This window comes from Puma concolor, chromosome E2 (genome assembly GCF_028749965.1).
Source record: "Puma concolor isolate L17-30 chromosome E2, mPumCon1.1.hap2, whole genome shotgun sequence".
Classification (NCBI taxonomy): domain Eukaryota; kingdom Metazoa; phylum Chordata; class Mammalia; order Carnivora; family Felidae; genus Puma; species Puma concolor.
Window position 1 is genome coordinate 51264474 of NC_141681.1, and position 17952 is coordinate 51282425.

Here is a 17952-nt window from a genome sequence, read left to right on the forward strand (position 1 = left end):
ACGTGTGTCCCACGGGAGCAGGGACTTCTGTATGTTTTGTTCACCACTGCGACCCAACAAATGCTCAGTGAGGACTAGGCAAAGGAACGAACGCCCTCTGCCTTTGGGAGAAGGGGTGGGCAGGTGGGCGATGGCTTAGGGAAGAGGGTGCCTGGGAGCAAGGAGCTGTGGCTTCCTCTCCTGGGGATCCCCTTACACTGTCCCTCTTCTTGCAGAGACCCCCAACACAGCAGGCGCAGGGGCCACGGGTGGCATCATTGGGGGCATCATCGCTGCCATCATTGCCACCGCTGTGGCCGCCACAGGTATCCTCATCTGCCGGCAGCAGCGGAAAGAGCAGAGGCTGCAGGGGGCAGAGGAGGAGGATGAGTGAGTGACGGGCCCTGAGAAGTGGGTGGAGGAGGGGTCCCAGAATTGGGGAGCCCAAGGGGGTGGGAGGGGAAACACCTGTGATGGCCGTGGGAAACAGAGCGACCCAAAATAACTGTGACTTCAATGGGAGGGAGGCCTTATTTCTGTCTCCCACAAAGCACGGGTATGACAGCTATGCTCCGTGAAGCCGTCAGAGCCCAGGCTCCTGCTACCTTATTACTCAGCCTTCCCTTCCCTCCCGTTCCATGATAGCTCCCGGCTCTATCACCGTCTACATACTGGACAACCAGATACGGCCATCCTGGCCTCAAAACAGGCATTCCTGCCAGGGGGAAAGATAAACAGAAGGCAGTGAGCTGCCCTATAAGGGAACCCGTCACTCCCCCTCACTTCCCATTGGCCAGAATCTAGTCACGTGGTGCACCGGCCGCAAGGGACGCTGGGGAATGTAGTCTTTATTCTGGGTGATCATATGTCCAGCTAAAATCTCTCTTTCTCTCTTTTTTATGTTTATTTCTTTATTTTGAGAGAGAGAGAGAGAGAGAGAGAGCAGGGGAGGGGCAGAGAGAGAGGGAGACAGAGAATCCCAAGCAGGCTCTGCACCATCAGTGCAGAGCCCAATGTAGGGCCTGAACTCACAACCCGTGAGATCATGATCTGAGCTGAAATTAAGAGTCCGATGCTGTTCAATATTCTTTGTCCAAATTTTAGATTCTCGGAATAAATGCCTTTTACAGATGCAAAAAGCAAATAAACAAACAAAAGAGTCCGATGCTTAACCAACTGAGCCACCCAGGCACCCCGAACTAAAATCTCTTAATATGAGAAAGAAGGAGCCTGGATATGGGGGCCAGGAGGGAACCAGCTACATGTCTCTGTGTAGAACATTTGTTATGTGCCAGGCTTGGCGAGATGCATTTTTACATGTGTGACCTTGATGAAGCCTCACATCCATTCGTTGACTCAACAAGCGTTCAGAAAGTATCCACTAGGGCCAGGCCCTGGAGGTTAGTGATGCACTGATGAGACAAACATTTTTAAAGTGTTCACACACATAAATACATCATGGAAACATAAATTCTCACAGGGAGCCAATGGTACCCATTTTATCAGAAAGGAAACAGGTTCAGAGGGGGCTGAGATCACTTGCTGAAATTCGCCCAGCAAGTAAGCATTTGGGGCTCAAAATGGTTCTGAAGTAACACTACCCAGTGTGTGTGTGTGTGTGTGTGTGTGTGTGGGCGTGCGCGCGGCAGGCGTGAAACACTTGTTAACAATGTAGATTCCCCAGCTTATACCAAACCTACTACATCAGAACTTTTACAGGAAGGGCTCGGAATCTGTATTTATAACAAGCTCCCCGAGTTATTCTGATGCACAAGAAAGTTTCTGAACCACTGCCTTAATCATCTAGTCAGTTCAAACCAACAACTTGCCATCGATCTCCTCTGTCCAACCCAGTGCTGAGACCCAGTGGTGCTTGAGATGGCCCTGCCCTCCTGGGGCTCACAGTCTGGAGGAAACAGTCCCATCCCTAGCGAGTGGCAGTGCAGCATGGCCGGCGATGGGCTAGAAAAGCTGAGAGAGCTGTGAGAGGCCAGAGGGGGCCCCTGACCCAGCGTGGAGCGTCAGGGAGGGCTCCCTGGGGGAGGCAACATCCGAGGTGGGGATCGAAGGCACAGTAGGCACTCATTATGCATGCAGGATGCTCTGGTCTGTGGGTATGTATGATGAGGGAAATGTATCGTAGGTTGGAGGCCAGGAAAGCATTTCGTTTATTCATTCATTCTATTAACAAATACTTCCTGACTTCCTCATGGCGAGTTCTGAGAACACTGTTGAAGACACAGATTTCATTTTTTCCTTCACATTGCTTCACAGTGGGATACGGTTATTGGACGATATCAGAAATGATATTTCAAACACAAACTCAGTAAATGCTCTGAGAGGGAAGAAAAGCTAGATGTAACCATATGTCCAGAATTCCTGACCCTCCTGGAGAATCAGGGAGGCTTCCTGGAAGAAGAGAAATTGATGAGGATGATTAGGCATTAGCTGGGTAAGGGGGCACGCGGGCGGTGGAAAGGGAGACCAGGCAGAGGGGAGAGCAGGTGCGGTGACCTGGGATAGGAGGGCTCTTCCCGTCTGAGCCTCCACCTTGACCTACCTCCTACCCCACAGTCTGGAGGGGCCTCCCTCGTACAAGCCACCAACCCCCAAGGCGAAGCTCGAGGAGCCAGAGATGGTGAGCACTTCCCCCGGTACCCGGCTGCGCCCACACCCACACCCACCTTTTCCCACTGAGGCGGGGGCTAGGAGGGGGAGCTGGTGGGGAGAGGCCAGCCTTGGGGGGGTTGTCCTGACCCACCCCTCTTCCTTCCCTGCAGCCCTCCCAGCTCTTCACTCTTGGGGCCTCGGAGCACAGCCCGCTCAAGACTCCCTACTTTGATGCTGGCGTCTCATGTGCTGAGCAGGTAGGAGCTCAGGGCAGGTCAGGGGTGGGTTTAGGGCCGGGGTCGGCTCCTGACATTAAAGGTCACAATTCAAGGTCAGGGCCGTGTCTCTGGTCAGAGCTTAGAGAATCGAGATGTGTTTAGGATTCAGTGGGGGAGATCTTGGTTGAAAAAGCGCAAGAACATGAGGTTAGAGCTCAAGGTCACTCAGTCAGTGAAAGCGGTCTGCTGGATGTCAGGGGTCCTATCAAAGTTGAGACAAACCGAGGTTCAAGGAGCTGTTTCGGCCTTAAGGTTAAGTAGTTGAGGATAAGATTGAAGTCAAAGGTTCGTGGAGAAAGACTTGTGGTCAGGGATCCAAAGACAAAGGAGAGGCCCAGGAGCGATGGGGTCTGGGCTTTGAGTTCTGGATAAGCCGTATGATTGCCCCAGAGCAATTTCAGCCCAGGCCGCAAGGGGTTAGGTCGGGTCTGGTTGGCATAAGGAGATGGTCGAGATTTGGGGGTCAAGGGGCGGGTTGGGATTCTGTGTGCTCAGGAGATGACCTTGGGCTTTTTCCCTCCCTGCCCCCAGGATATGCCTCGATATCATGAGCTGCCCACCTTGGAAGAGAGGTCAGGGCCCCTGCTCCTGGGGGCTACAGGCCTGGGGTCCCCCATCCTGGTGCCTCCGGGGCCACCTGCTGTGGAGAGGGTTTCCCTGGACTTAGAGGAGGAGGAGGAGGAGGAAGACTATTTGGACAAGATCAACCCCATCTATGATGCCCTGTCCTACTCTAGCCCCGCTGATTCCTACCGGAGCAAAGGCTTTGTCATGTCCCGAGCCATGTATGTGTGAGCTGCCGTGGCCCTGGCCTCTTGCCTCTCACTTTCTGCCAGGCCAGGCCACTGTCAGTTAACACACAAAAATGCATCTCATCTGTGACTTCTACTTCGGTGGCTCCACGATGACCTCTAATCCATGATCTCTGACCCAGAGAAACCAGTCATGACAACAGAAACCTGGCAAACCTTATCTCAGGTGGGGGTGGGGAAGCACGTTCCTGCACAGCCACTGACCCGAGGACTCCTAAGACTGTGACTTTAGATCATACCTCTCACGTCCCGTCATCTCCAGACTCCCTCAAAACCCCAAAGAAGAACCCCAGACCTCTGATGTGTCCTCAGGAAGTAAACTCCCAATAGCTCTGCTGGGGTAGTTGGTGGGGGCACCCTGCTGCTCAGACCTGAGCCCTCCAGGCAGCAGAGCCCCACTCTCCCCCTCCCCACCCTGTCTGTTCCCCAAAGGCAAGAGGGAGGGGATTCCCCAGTCCAAAGCGGAACTTCCTCATCTCCCTCCTGCAGGCAGGAGTCTCAGGGGTCCAGACCCTTCCCTGAGCCCCCACTACCCCAATTCCTGTCTAGAGGGAATTAAACCCCGGCCCGGGGTTAGGATGAGGTAAGCCTCATGCAGTGTGCCTTGCCAGTCCCAGCCTTAGGAGAAGAATTTGCTGTTACGCTGAAGACTACTGAGTCCTTTTACTCCTGCCCAGTGGGATGGAACCCAAACGTCTCCTGGCAGGGGGTGGGGGTTGGAGGGGGTGGGTGGGGATATAATACAGTTTTGTAATACAGCATTTCCTACAAAAGCTGAGTTTATACTTTGACCGGGTGTCAACTTGTGTTTTCTGCGGGATGTGAAGGGGATGGGAGTGGGACATGATGGGAAATGAAGAGGGCGCCTAGAGCTCGAAGGAATCAGTAGGATAGACGTCAAGATGGGTTACAGGCAAAAAATAGAAGGGCCAAAGATATCTAAAAAAAAAAAAAAAAAAAATTAAGTGCGCGGATAATGAGCAAAAACGCGTAAGCCAAAAACATAATGGGGGATAATGGAAGGAAAGGGGGAGGAGTCCAGGGAACGGTGGTTAATGACAGGGAACGACAATCTATGGGTAATGGACAGGAATAAACGGAACAAAGATAGAAATGGCAGTAATTCAGTTTGAGGGACTCAGGTTTAAAGGATAAATGGCAAGTAAGAATAGGCCAAAGGCAAAATTACGAATAATGCATAGGAGCTCAGGGCATTATGGTTAATAGAACTGAATGAATGAGCCAGAGGCAGAGGAATAATAGAGAAAACAGGGCCGGCAGGCATGATGGGTAATGGACCCAAAACATCATGGCTAATTAAAGACGCGCTAGGATGATGGAAGTGAACAGGCAGAAACGAGCTATAGGTAGTTGAAGAAATGAGGCTGAAATGAATGGGACAGAGGCATGCTGGGTAATAGGACGGGAATGAATGGGCCAAAGATAGAAGCCGCAGTGGGGGCGGGGAACAGAAGGGATGATGGGTAACGAAAGGGGTGGGTCTACGGCAACGTCTCGCGTTAAACAGGTAAGGGGCATTGTGGGTAAGAAGAAGCAGGACGGGGTTCACATAAACCGGTTAGAGTTCTCCCGAGGCACTGTGGGAAGGGTCAGCACTTCCGGTTTTCGGTCGCCGACTCTGGACCAAGGGGCTGCCCGTCCGCCGCGGTGCCTGGTGGGACGAGAGGCCTGACCTTGCTGCCTAGCAGCTTCTGCCGCGCAACCCACCTTTACCCGCGTCCCTCGACCCTGGCACGTTAGCCAATGACCGTACCAGGCCGGATACGTCACCAGGGTCGGCCTCCTGTACCCTCGGAGCCAATCAGAATGCTTCAAGGGCCAAAGCAGACCAATTACAATGGCAACTTCGCCGCGGGGCGGAGTCGAAAGAGGGACGCCCTCTGGAGAGGGGCGGAGGCGACGAGTCAGGGGGCGTTTCAAAGTGCGCAGCGCAGACCAATGACTGACGAACACCGGAACCCGCGGCGCTGCGAGCCAATAGATGTGAGCACTGCGAGCCAATGGCAAAGGCGGGGAGGTGTGCTTTGACCTGCCTGTGAGTGGGAACCAATAGAAAAGGACGTCTCAAAGAGGTGGGTGGGACTCCCAGCCATGACTCCAATTGCAGGGCCAGGCCTTGGGGCTAGTAGGCGGACCCCAGGGCATGCTGAACCAATGGACTAGGCGGGGCGGGGCGACGGTGGCGGCGGCGGCGGCAGCGGGTTCGGTTGCGCGTGGCGCACGGGGTGGGAGCGGAGCCCAGGCCGGGTGCAGGCGCTGCCGCCAGTGAGAACCGGGGCCCGGGGCACAGCGGGTTTGGCTGGGACTGGGCCTGGAGTGCGCGGGCCCTGACCTTCGCCCTCTGACCTTCCCCCTTGCAGGCGACCATGGGGAACGTCTTGGCCGCTAGCTCGCCTCCCGCAGGGCCGCCGCCGCCGCCCGCGCCCGCCCTCGTGGGACTGCCGCCGCCTCCGCCCTCTCCTCCGGGCTTCACGCTGCCGCCACTCGGGGGCGGTCTGGGCGCTGGGGCTGGTGCGGGTCGAGGTTCGGAAAGGACCCCCGGTGCTGCGGCCGGCAGCGCCGCAGGGACTGCGGACGATGGGGCCTGCGGCTGCCTGCCCAACCCGGGCACGTTCGAGGAGTGCCACCGGAAGTGCAAGGGTGAGGGGAGAGAGACCCGGCAGGGGTGTGAGGGCCCGGATCTCGGGGGAGTGGGGGGAGGGAGAGCACTCTGAGGACCTTGGGAATTGGCACGGACCATTGGAAACTAACAGCGTTAGGAGTTGACGTTAGGATCGAGAGGTGGAACGTTGGACTTGGAGCACAGAACGAGGGGATCAAATGGTGGAACCTCAGGATGGAATGCCAGAGCAGTGGAGTAAAGCCTTAGGGATCTTAGGAGCCCCAGGGATCAGCCAAGCCAGCCTTCTTGTGTGATCGGGAAGGAAACTGAGGCCCAAGGTCACTGTGTCAGCAAGGGTCCGGTGGGGGGTGGAATTCAAGGCTTCTGGATCTTGGCTTGGAACAAGTATGATAGCAAAGGCGGTGATGGCTTATTGAGCATTGTTTTGGCATTCGGGGTATGTCAACCCACGAACTGTTTGCGGTGTCTCCACGTGGTGAGCTTACAGATGACATAGGTGACAAGTTTGACATAGAGAGTTAAAGCGACTTGTCTTGAGTCAAATGGGCAGTAGGTGGTTGCTTTGGGATTTGGATGCAGGCAGAGGCTCTGGTCCTGGCCCCATCTACTAGCTTAGACGGTCTCTTTCCTGGTCGGGGTACTTTGTGCAGTGCTCTGCTTCTGGGTCCCTGGAGAAGGAAGTGCGGGGATGGTAGGGCAGGAAGGGATGAGACGTGTTTGCGTGGGGGTGTGCGTGTGTGGAGAGTGGAGAGTGACAGTGTTTGTCCTCTTCAGAGCTATTTCCCATTCAGATGGAAGGTGTCAAGCTCACAGTCAACAAAGGGTTGAGTAACCATTTCCAGGTGAGCCTTCCTGGTGCCCTTTCCCTCCAGCGGTCACCCCAACCATCTCCCTGCGCCGACACATACAACCCCCTTACTCCCCCTGAAGGGCTAGGCTCCTTGGTACCTGAAAAGACTCTCAGAGACACAGTGCCAGGCTGACTGCTCATTGGGTCCAGTGGAAGTGTTTAGGGACCCAGAATCCAGAGGTACCCCTCCCCCCCCCCTTAACATCCAGGTAGGAGCAAAGCACCGGGTATGTAGCCGCATCTCCAACTTATCGTTTCTTTGAGTACGTGATCTGGTGGGGCCGAACCTCCCCGTCTTCATCCCCTGCCCAACCCTTAGCCACGTGTCTTTTTCTCCCTGGTGGGGAAGCCCGGCTGGCAAGCGTCCCCATCCTAGCCTGGAAGGGAGCTTTGCTGGGGGCAGGTTGAAGCTGGGTTTATCGGCGACTGGCCCACAGACTCGGCTCCACAGCCCTCCCTCTTCTCCCAGGTGAACCACACGGTAGCCCTCAGCACAATCGGGGAGTCCAACTACCACTTCGGGGTCACGTACGTGGGGACAAAGCAGCTGAGTCCCACAGAGGTGAGGTTCCTCTTATCTGTAATGTTTTGTGTCTTTCTTCTAACCAAGGTTCAGTGTCGCAGGAGGCGGGAGCTGTTGAGGGAGCGGAGGATGTTGGGAGGTAGGGATTGGCTTTCCGAGGTGCTTTAGAACATGGCCGGTCATTCCTTCATCCTGAAGCCCTGTCGTCTGCCCAGCCCTGTGCTGGGTCAGGGCCGGGGTCACCAAGCAGTGATGACCCAGAGTAGGGCAGGGCTGCACTGTAGAGCGTGCAGGGCTTTGAATGCCAAACAAGGCATGTGGGCTTTCTCTAGGGGGCAGTGGAGAGCCACGGAAAGATCTGAACGACGAAGGTGGTCAAATTTGTGCTTTTAGAAGTACCCTTCAGGGGCGCCTAGGTGGCTCAGTCGGTTAAGCGTCCGACTTAGGCTCAGGTCATGATCTCGCCGTCTGTGAGTTCAAGCCCCGCGCCGGGCTCTGTGCTGACTGCTCAGAGCCTGGAGCCTGTTTCAGATTCTGTGTCTCCGTCTCTCTGACCCTCTGCCGTTCATGCTCTGTCTCTCTCTGTCTCAAAAATAAATAAACGTTAAAAAAAATTTTTTTTTTTTTTAGAAGTACCCTTCAGGCTGCCATGCAGAGGCTAAGCTGAGGGAATGGGGGCAAAACGGGGGGCCTAGAAGGAGGCTGGGCAGGACACAGCTGGAGCTAGGGATTGAATCGGGTCTCTGCTAATGTCGACCATTTCCATTCAATAAATTCACGTGTTTGACAGACCTTCCTCGTACCCCATTTTGTGCTCAGCCCTGTGCTGGGCAGTTTTGGAGACAGAGCGGTGACTGACACAGCCATGGGGTTCTCAGCATGGTCGAGAAAGAGAACAGACCTTTCGGACTGTCCCCAGACAGTCCAGGGTAGCCAGGACTGAAATGGGGGAGGGGAGCCTGACTCAGCCTAGGCGGTCAGGGAGGGCTTCCTGGGGGAGGGGACTTCAGTGTGGGTTTTTGTGATGCTAGGCTTCTCACCTAGGCTCATCATTCGTGTATTTCTGTGTTAGACCTCTGACCTCTAACCTTGACCTCTGTACCACAGGCATTCCCCGTGCTGGTGGGTGACATGGACAATAGCGGCAGTCTCAATGCTCAGGTCATTCACCAGCTGGGCCCTGGCCTCAGGTCCAAGATGGCCATTCAGGTAAGCGAGAGACCGGTCAGCTGCTCCCCCGGCCACCCCGAGCACCAGGCTGCCGTCTACACCGTCCCTTCCGCCTACAGACCCAGCAGTCCAAGTTCGTGAACTGGCAGGTGGATGGGGAGTACCGGGGTTCTGACTTCACGGCCGCCGTCACTCTGGGGAACCCGGACGTCCTGGTGGGTTCAGGTAAGAGACGCAGGGCTTGGAGGGTAGATCTCAGTCCCAGCTTTCCCAGCACGTCCAGTCCCTTGTCCGGACATCCTTTCCCACCGTCTGGAAATGGCCAGGGGCAGACGTGAGCTCGAAGCCTCCCGCGATCTAGCATTTGGGCGCAAGCGAGCAGGTTCAAACCCCAGTTCTGCCACTGACTTCGCTGCGGTTGTAGGCGAGTTCCGTCACCTCTGTGGGCCTCCCTTTTCCTCATCTGCCCCACAGGCTGGTTAAGTTCGTTTAAGTTCATCCGTGTGAAAAAAACTTCAAGTGGCGTGGGACACGTAATGGGTCCCAGCGAAACGTGAGCTGCTCTGACTGCTTATGGGCTTGGATTGTTGGGCTGCATAGATAACGGGGAGGGTGAGTCCCCGTGCACTTGTGGGGGCGGGGGGCCGGCCGTCTTGAGACAGAAGCGGCCGAGGAAAGTTCCCATTTGGGTTGGTGTGGGCAGGGACCGACCGACCTGTGTCTGTACGTCTGGTCTCTCCTTGGTTCCCCTTTTTTCTGGCTCTGCGTGTCTGATTTCTCAACGTTCGTAATGCGTGTTGGCTGGGCGTGTACCGTGCACATTCCAGGCCCTGAGGAGAAGGGAGCAAAGGAGAGTTAGGTCTGCCCTCTGGGAGCTTCCATTCCGGAGGACGCAGATGCTGGCAAAGCATCGCGTAAAAGACAAGGTGTCCGTGTCAGGCGATAGGGGCTGGGAAAGACTAGGGCCTTCGAAAATGGGGTCCTCGGAGAAAGCCCCCTTCTCTAAGTGATGCTTGGACAAAGACTAAGGGCAGGAGGGGAGGTACCCGGCAGAGAGGGGTGGGGGGAAGGAGGTCTTGAGCCTGAGGGGGCAACAGGCACAAAGGCCTGGGGCCGGAGGCTTTATAACGGGTGGGGTAGGAGGGAGAGCTAGAAGCCCGAGGGCTGAGGAGCCAAATCGCAGGAGGCTCTGTAGGACTTGAGCCTTCACTCTGCGACAGGGGCCATTGTCAGCATGAGAGGGACAGGAGCTGGTGTAGTTTCTGACGGGCCCCGCCGGGGAGAGCAGACTACAGGGGGCTCCGCTGCGGGAGCCGTTGGAGGGGTGAGCGGATGTCAGGCCCGGACGGGCTGTGAGAGCAGAGCCCCTGGGGTTGGCCGGGGGGTTGGGGGTGGGAGCTGGGTGAGGGCGGGACTCTGTAGGTCCGGGTTTGAACGCCTGGCAGGTTGGGGGGGCGGGTTCCTGCACGTGTGTCTGTCCCGCCGCCATTCACTGAGTCCCCGAGAGCCAGGTGGGCGCTGCCAGCTTGCTCATCGTCCCGAGCCCCAGAGAGGGCAAGCGCTTTCCCCAGGACGCACAGCGGGTCAGACTCGTGAATCCATGCTCTGTGTCTCTGGCACCGAGTACCCCCCCCCCCCCCCCCCCCCGCTCCCACCCTCACACACGCTCACTGGATGGTCCCCCGGTGCCTCCCAACACTGGCCTCCGTCCGGGTCCCTCTGCCCCGGAGCCCAAGGCCAGCAGTGACCCGTCCGCCCCTGAGTTCTCCCAGGGGTCTTTCCGTTCCCTGAGACACGAACACTGCTGGCCCAGATGAGTGCTGAGCACGCAAGTAACTTTCCACGGACAGCTTGGCCTCAGGCCCCCGGTGGCTCCAACCGCATGGAGCCTCCCGTCACAAGGACACAAAAACAGCGACCACGTCTCTGTGAAGGATTTGGGGCGGGGGAGCCCGTCTTCAGCCCTGAGCGTGGGGCCAGCTGCACAGCGAGGCTTCTCCCCGTGTGGGGTCTCCACGTTGTTCCGCCATCGGCAGGGGCTGTCCCTGTTTTCATGGCCCGCATGTCACAGGTGGGGGAAGTGAGGCCCAGGGATCCCACAGAGAAGCTGGAATGTGAATCGTGGCCTGCCTCAAGGGCCCGTGTTCTTTCTTGGTTCCCTCTGCGTGGCCTCAACTCATTCTCTGGAGCCTTTGCCTTCTCCTGAGAACCCGTCATGTGCCCGGCCCCAGGCAGGGCGGTGCCGGGACCCAGCAGTGCCTGAGACGGCCCCTTCCTGCCCTCACAGGGCTCCCAGCCCAGTGCAGGAGACATCTGCTTTTCATTTTTTTTTTTATGTTTATTTTTGAGAGAGCGCAAGCAGGGGAGGGGCGGGGACGCAGAATCCGAGGCAGGCTCCAGGCTCTGAGCTGTCAGCGCAGAACCCGACGCGGGGCTCGAACTCACAAACTAAGGTCATGACCTGAGCCGAAGTCAGATGCTTAACCGACTGAGCCACCCGGGCACCCCGACATTTGCTTTTAAAACAAATAATCACACGGTGACTTCATTACTGTTGGGAAAAACTCAACATGGGAAAAGTTCAGGTTGCCACAAAAGCTCGTAACTACCACTCCCCCTACACACGTACACACTCCGTTTCACCTAAAGTGACCGGAACAGCTTCTCTAAGATGGCGTTTAGTCAAAGGAGGGTGAGGAGGGCACTGCTTCTGAGGCCTACGGAGCACAGAGCGTGGGGAGCAGACTGGCTGGGGCCGAGAACTGCGTTCCTTCCGGGTGCTGCCCTTACCTGCCCATCTGCTCTGGGGTGTCTGCCCTTCCTGCCCCATGGGGGACTTGGCCAAGGACTCCTGGTGTGTGTGGGTCCCAGGCAAGCAGGGGAAAGGCGGGGGCGGGGGGAGTCAGCCCAAGCCTTCCTCCTGCCCCGTCTGTCCCTGGCTCCCTGCCCAGCAGGTTGGGGAGGCAAAACTGGAGGCCTGACTCTTGCCCAGGTTGGCCTGGCTCTGCCCATTGGCCAAGGCCACCTCTTTGCTCACAGGTCTAACTCCGTTTCTTTCCTCCTCATGGGCTTTTGGACTCCCGAGACCCTTCCCGGCCACTCCAGACGCTGCAGAATGGCCCCTGGTTGAGGACCACTCATTCTGGCGAAGGCCCTGCCTCGGGGCACCCGGTGCCTTAGGGGAACTGGGTCTGGATGCAAGCGGGAAGCACAGGCTGAGTTTGGGAGACAGAGATGGGGGAAGGGGTGAAGCCGGTGAAGATCTGCAAGCCGGGCAGCCCCGGGACGAAGCGGCCCAGGGAATGTGCTTGGGGAGCAGAGAGAATGGGGCGAAATATGGAAAGTAGCCAGGATCCGTTGGAGCGAGACGAGCAGTGGAGACCGTGTTCTGACCATAGTTCTCAGCGTATGCCTGCCAACTGCAGGCATGGGCCAAGGTGAAAGCAGGGAGGCCAGGACAGGGCGACTGCCATGGTCCTCTGGTGACCGTGACTCTGATCAGGGAGTGTGCTGGAGAGAAGTAACCTGCTCCAGGAAACACTTAGGTGCGAGTATGTAGTTGGCCAGACTCAGCAGGGGCAGTACGGCAGGAAGGACAGCGTGTGCGTGGTCCTGAGGAAAGCGTGAGCTCTACGTATTCATTTGCTAGAGGGGCGTAGCTGACTGTCACGGGAAGAGGAAGGGGCCCGATTTTGAAGCTGGGGCTCAGCCATGCAGGGCCCTGCAGCCTGCTCTCCTGGGCACTGGGGAGCCATGGCAAGTTCTGAGCAAGGGGGAGAACAGGTTTAGGTGTGTGCGTGAACAAGGTCCCTCTGTGCTGCCCATGAAGTTGCTTGGAGAGGGTGAGACTGGGACCAGCAGAGCAGGGGGCGGGTGGGCAGGGAGATCGAGGGGATGTTGGGGGTCCCCCAGCCCCGAGTCTCAGTAGGTGCCAGAGCTGAGAGGCCAGAGACCCTTGAGTTTAAGTGCCAATCTCTCTGTGACCACAGACTGTTACTTTTCCCCTCTGGGCCATAGTTTGCCCTTCCTTGAATGGGGGGACAAGCCTGGCTGGAGGGGTGCCCCAAGTCTCCTACTCTGGGGGGGAAGGAATGCGCACTGAGGCTCACAAAAGCCCATAGGGGCCAGCTCGGCCCACCCTGGACCCCAGAAGACACAGCCCCAGAGCCGTGGCCATGAACCGTCAGCCTCCCTAGACCCAGTGGTTTTCTTGGTCTGGGAAGCCTCTCCGTGCCTCCTGCCCCTCACTCTGCTCTCCGCTCTCCCCGTGTCCCTCTGCGTCCGGCCTTCCCCTTTTCTCCGTCCTCTTCCTCACTGGGCCATCCTCTCAGCCTGTCTGTGTCTGCCCATTCCCCCCCCCCCCCCCCCCCCAGGGAATCTTCCATTCCCTCTCCCTCCCTCCCTTTCTGACCCCGTTTCCATGTCTCCGACTCCGACTCTGGGTATGTCCGTGTAGTCCGTGTACGTGCCCTGTTTTCTATGTCACCGGCCCTCCCCCTGCTTCTTCTGTTTACCTGGTTTGCAGTGTCTACTCTCTCAGGCACCAATCTTCTGGCTCCGAGAATTTCCGCCCACCAGGGGGCGGTCGCCTGCTGGCCACTGCTCAATAGGGGTCTCAGGGCTGTCCCTACAGCCAGGGAGCAGAGGAAACCAGTGGTAAAGCTCACCGTGGCCAGTCCCAGCAATCACCAAGCGCGGGTCACGCTACCCTGTGCCTCATTCGCTCCTCTAGGCCACAGCATAACCTCGAGAGACAGTCCCATTCACAGAGAGGTGACGCCAGTGGCCCGCCATTAACTCTGCCAGCGGGTGGTGGGGCTGGGATTTGAACCCATGCTGTCTGGCCCCCAGAGGTGTGCTCTTACCAGCCCTACCCTCCTGCCTCTCCCAGCAGCATAGTGGTTCAGGACGCACGCCTGGGAGGTAGAGGAGCCCAGATTCTGCCCCTCACATACCTTGTGACCACGGATCAGTGACTTATTTCCTTAGTCTCCGTGGACTCCTCTGTAAATAGAGTGGCAGGTGAACGCCAGCCTCGTCGGGCGGTACAGACCTGATGAGGTCCCATGGGGCGCAGGGGGCCTGAGGGCAGGCCCTGCGCCTCCAGCAGGGGCGAACCTGGAAAGCTCCCTGGAGTGGGAGTCCGGCCTGGCACCTTGGCTGGGCGGAAGCTGACCACCAAGCCCAGGTGACCCCTCCCCCATCTCACCCACAGGTATCCTCGTGGCCCACTACCTGCAGAGCATCACGCCGTGTCTGGCCCTGGGTGGAGAGCTGGTCTACCACCGGCGGCCCGGGGAGGAAGGCACGGTCATGTCTCTAGCTGGGAAATACACACGTGAGCCTGGGGCCTGAGGGCAGGGGTCAGGGCCGGGGGCCAGGGGCCCGGGTCTGAGGGAGGAGAGAGGAGACGGGCCTGCCTTCCAAGCCCCCTTGGTGGTCCGCCCCACCCTCCACCCTGCTGTCTTACAGTGAACAACTGGTTGGCGACAGTGACGTTGGGCCAGGCGGGCATGCACGCGACGTACTACCACAAAGCCAGCGACCAGGTGAGCTGGTCCAGGGACCGGCTGCGAGGGCGCACTTTGCAGGCGCGGGCTGCCAGGGGCCCGTGTGCCCGGGAGGCTGACTGACTGCGTGTTGCCCTGGCCCCTCCAGCTGCAGGTGGGCGTGGAGTTCGAGGCCAGCACAAGGATGCAGGACACCAGTGTCTCCTTCGGGTACCAGCTGGACCTGCCCAAGGCCAACCTCCTCTTCAAAGGTACAGGCCTCAGTTTCCATACTTGGAAAACAGGTGACAGGTGACTGGGCCCGGGGCGGGTGTGTAGGCCAAAAGAGTTGGTGGAGGGCAGCGTGCTGGCACTTTGGGGAGGGGGCGGGGGAGGGCGCCTCCAAATTCCCTGGAGACTCTTGTTAAGCTGGTGGAGACCTGAGCTTGGCACTCCTGGTCCTCTTCTTTGTTTTCTCACAAGCGGGAGGCGACTCGGAGTGCATCGGGGCCACCCCGCTCCTCTGACGTGAGTGGGGACAGGTTCCCTCAGGTGCACGGTCACAGCCCCGTCCAGAGCCTCCTCCCGGGCTGACTCTGATCCTGACGCTAAGTCTTAAGTCTTTCCCCTCGGACCTCAGTGGTTCTCAGGTTGGCGGTATGTGAAGACCACCCCGCAAAGCCGCTTCCTTCAGCCCCGGGCAGGGCTTTTCCGAGGCCCAGGGGTTTATTTGCCTCTGAAGCCTACCTTCTGTGCCTGCCCCTTGACCCCTCTCTCTGCAGTCAGCCTGCTCTCCGAGGCCGGGCTTGCGTTCCCACTGCGCTGCCCTCCGCTCCTGTGAGATGAGCGACTGGCCCTTCGCACGGTGTACACACGCTTGCACACGCGTAGGGCTCAGTCTCTCATTCAGCAGATTTGAGCAGCTGCTCTGAAGCCAGCCTTTGTGCCAGGGTGCTGGGGACAGAGCGGTGGCCGAGCACCATCCTCCCAAGGCTCACGGTTGGGGGTGGGGCAGAGGGCTGCCCGGAGTGGCGGGGGGAGCGTGGGAGAGGACGACTAAGCCAATTGTTCCTGGGCTTGGAGAACTTGGGGTTCGAGAAGAGGTCTCCGGGTGGTGGGAACAGTGTGGGCAGAGATCTAGAAGCCGACAGTCCGGCTGGTGGTATCTGAGGTGGCCTGGAGCGCGACTCTTTGGGGACAGGATGGGAAGTTGGCTCTCAACCCAGCCGTCTACCTGCAGGCTCCATGGACAGCAACTGGATTGTGGGCGCCACACTGGAGAAGAAGCTCCCGCCCCTACCCCTGACGTTGGCCCTCGGGGCCTTCCTGAATCACCGAAAGAACAAGTTCCAGTGCGGCTTTGGCCTCACCATCGGCTGAGCCCCTGCTGGCCCCCCCGCCTTCCACCCTTCCTCCTTCAGATCCCACCTCCCCCTCCCCCTGCCACGGAGGGGAGACCTGAGCCCTCCTCCCCCTCCCTTCCCTCCCTCCTCGGGGGCCAGGGGGGCAGCGGAAAGGAGGGGACCCATCACCCCTGCAGCTGAGGGGGGATTCTAGAACCACGGGCGCTTCAGGATTCGGAGCACCAGAGGCAGGGTGCCCATGGGCCTGGAGTCCCGGGAGGGATTCCAGAATCGAGGGGCACGCCAGATTCTGAGCACCAGGGGCAGAGGTGGCCAGACAACCTCAGGAAGGTGTTGGGGCATCCCAGTCCCCCGAAGGGCCCTGGGCCCGGCCCTGAGGGGGCAGCGAGAAGAGGAGCTTCCCCATCCCCTGTCAGTCTGCCCCCGCCCACTTCCCCACCCATCCCTCAGTATAAATCATGTTTATAAGTTATGGAAGAACCGGGACATTTTACAGAAAAAAAAAAAAGCCAACAAAAAATATACATGAAAAAAAGTGGAATAGGAGGCCTCTGTTTTCCTCCGTGTAGCCCCTCTTGCCCGGTCTGCCCAGACGGACCTTACAGTGGCCAGCAGGGGGCGCCGCGGGGCGGAGGCTGGAAGCCAGCGGACGGCGAGGGAGCCCCCGCCTGGCCTGAGATCACACATCCTCCCCGTGACTTGTGTGACTTCTGCCGGCACATCACAGGCCTTCCCTCACCGGGAGGGCTCGCTCTTGTGGTCACTCACCCCGGCTTGGCCTGGCCGGAGTGGCCACAGAAGACTGTGCCTGCCAGCTGAAGCCACAGGGACGATGTGTCCGTGCAGGGATTGGGGCACAAGCTGGGACTCCGCGGGCCCTTCGGCTTCCAAAAGGGGCAGAGGATGGTCGGAAGGTCAGCGCTTTCAGAAGCCACGCCAGGATTCCAGCACCTCGAGACACTTGAGAAGCAATCAGCTGTGCCTGAGGGGATGAAGGGCTTCTGGGCCTCGGGAGAGAGGCCGGAGTCTGGCTCTGGCCTGGGCAGAGTCGTCTCCAGGTCTCCAGCATAGGTGGGGAGGAGGTGAGGTGTCCGTTTAATTACCCAGGTCTCCAGTAAACTCCCACCCCACACCTCTCCAGACGGGAACTGAAACCCGCCACACCACACACGGGCTTTGGGGAGGGAGACGGTTGAGCAGAGATGACCCCTCGTTACCCAAAGCCACCCACTAGTTCCCTGCCGGCGCCTTCTGAGGCCAAAGCAAACAGGCCTGAGCCCGGCTGGCACTGGGGTCACCTTCCTGGGACCGGGCTTTTGGCCTCCCCTGACCTCCTAGAACCCCGTGTTCCACACACCCTCCAGGGACCGGGAGGGAACTCCAGCCCCTTTACCGTGTGGCTTCATCCACGTCCACTCAGCTTGGGGTTCTCTGTGAAACAGGATTCAAGAACAGGCTGCCGGGAAGGTGGCCGAGCTCGCTGTGGGTCACCGCGACGAGCCCTGCCGTGTACCAGGAACTCTCCGTATTTCATGCATGCCGTGGCTTGTTGCATCAACAAATGACGGCGTGGGTGCAACTATTTCCCCTGGTTTTGTGGACCAAGAAGTAGGATGTTCAGAGAGGCTAGATCATTGGGCCAAGGTCAGACAGCCGGTAGCTGAGCGCGGATTGAAGCCCAGGCCTTTCAGTTCCAGAGTCTGCGGTCCTAACCGGCAGCACAAATTCTTCCAGGAGCCAGTAGAGCGGGTGTAGGCGCTCCTGGGATCTACGAAGTTCGCGTCAGGGAGAAGGGCTGGATATTCATTCTGCACACGGAGGAGGGGGCTCAGAGAAGTGCCCATCTGTGCCCCAGATCACAAAGAAGGAGCTAAGATTCAAACCCGGGTTTCCCCTCTAAGAGCCTAGGCCTTTAGCAGATGCATTACCCTGCCCCACCCCTCTCATCCCATCTCTGTCCAGCCCCCTCCCCTCAGAGCCCAGGAATCCAAGCCCCCAGTCTTTTCCCTGACCCAGGATTTCCGCCCCGACCCCCCTCCCCAAATGTTATTCATCCATCCACAGAAGGAGACAAGGGCAGGGGGTGGGTGCTCCGGGAAGATGCTCTTTCCCCTTTCGTGCCTAGCCCCCCAGAATGGAGGAGGGTGCTTGAGTTACTGGGTAAGATGTCACCTCGCTTCTCGGGGGCTGGGCGTCGCAGAGCTTCCAACCCCCACCTCCTTCCCCCTGCCGG

The 17952-nt window shown here is 58.5% G+C and overlaps 2 protein-coding genes and 1 long non-coding RNA gene across 5 annotated transcripts in view; 2 read left to right on the forward strand and 1 right to left on the reverse strand.

Moving 5' to 3' along the window:
• The window catches only part of NECTIN2 (nectin cell adhesion molecule 2), a 29956-nt gene extending 25486 nt beyond the window's left edge, over positions 1-4470 (forward strand). Inside the window, exons 6-9 of the mRNA XM_086690060.1 lie at positions 216-369; positions 2554-2617; positions 2760-2846; positions 3399-4470. Of these exons, the coding sequence (XP_086546186.1) occupies positions 216-369; positions 2554-2617; positions 2760-2846; positions 3399-3662 (569 nt within the window). The 3' untranslated portion in view covers positions 3663-4470. The remainder of the gene's footprint in view (positions 1-215; positions 370-2553; positions 2618-2759; positions 2847-3398) is intronic.
• Positions 4471-5844: 1374 nt separating this feature from the next.
• TOMM40 (translocase of outer mitochondrial membrane 40) lies at positions 5845-16260 on the forward strand. The gene is made up of 10 exons (XM_086690061.1): positions 5845-5965; positions 6061-6340; positions 7098-7165; positions 7643-7735; positions 8804-8905; positions 8986-9091; positions 14082-14204; positions 14339-14415; positions 14525-14627; positions 15596-16260. The coding sequence occupies exons 2-10, from the start codon at positions 6067-6069 to the stop codon at positions 15733-15735; spliced, it is 1086 nt and encodes a 361-aa protein (XP_086546187.1). The 5' UTR covers positions 5845-5965; positions 6061-6066; the 3' UTR covers positions 15736-16260.
• LOC147573655 (uncharacterized) lies at positions 11209-17724 on the reverse strand. 3 transcript variants are annotated; one of them, XR_015244948.1, is made up of 4 exons: positions 17113-17724; positions 13822-16670; positions 13381-13493; positions 11209-12478 (listed from the first exon to the last, which is right to left on the reverse strand). It is a non-coding gene; the product is annotated as an uncharacterized LOC147573655 (long non-coding RNA). The 3 variants fall into 3 exon arrangements; XR_015244947.1 differs by having other exon boundaries at positions 13822-16679; XR_015244946.1 differs by having other exon boundaries at positions 13822-16779.
• Between the last annotated feature and the right edge of the window lie 228 nt (positions 17725-17952).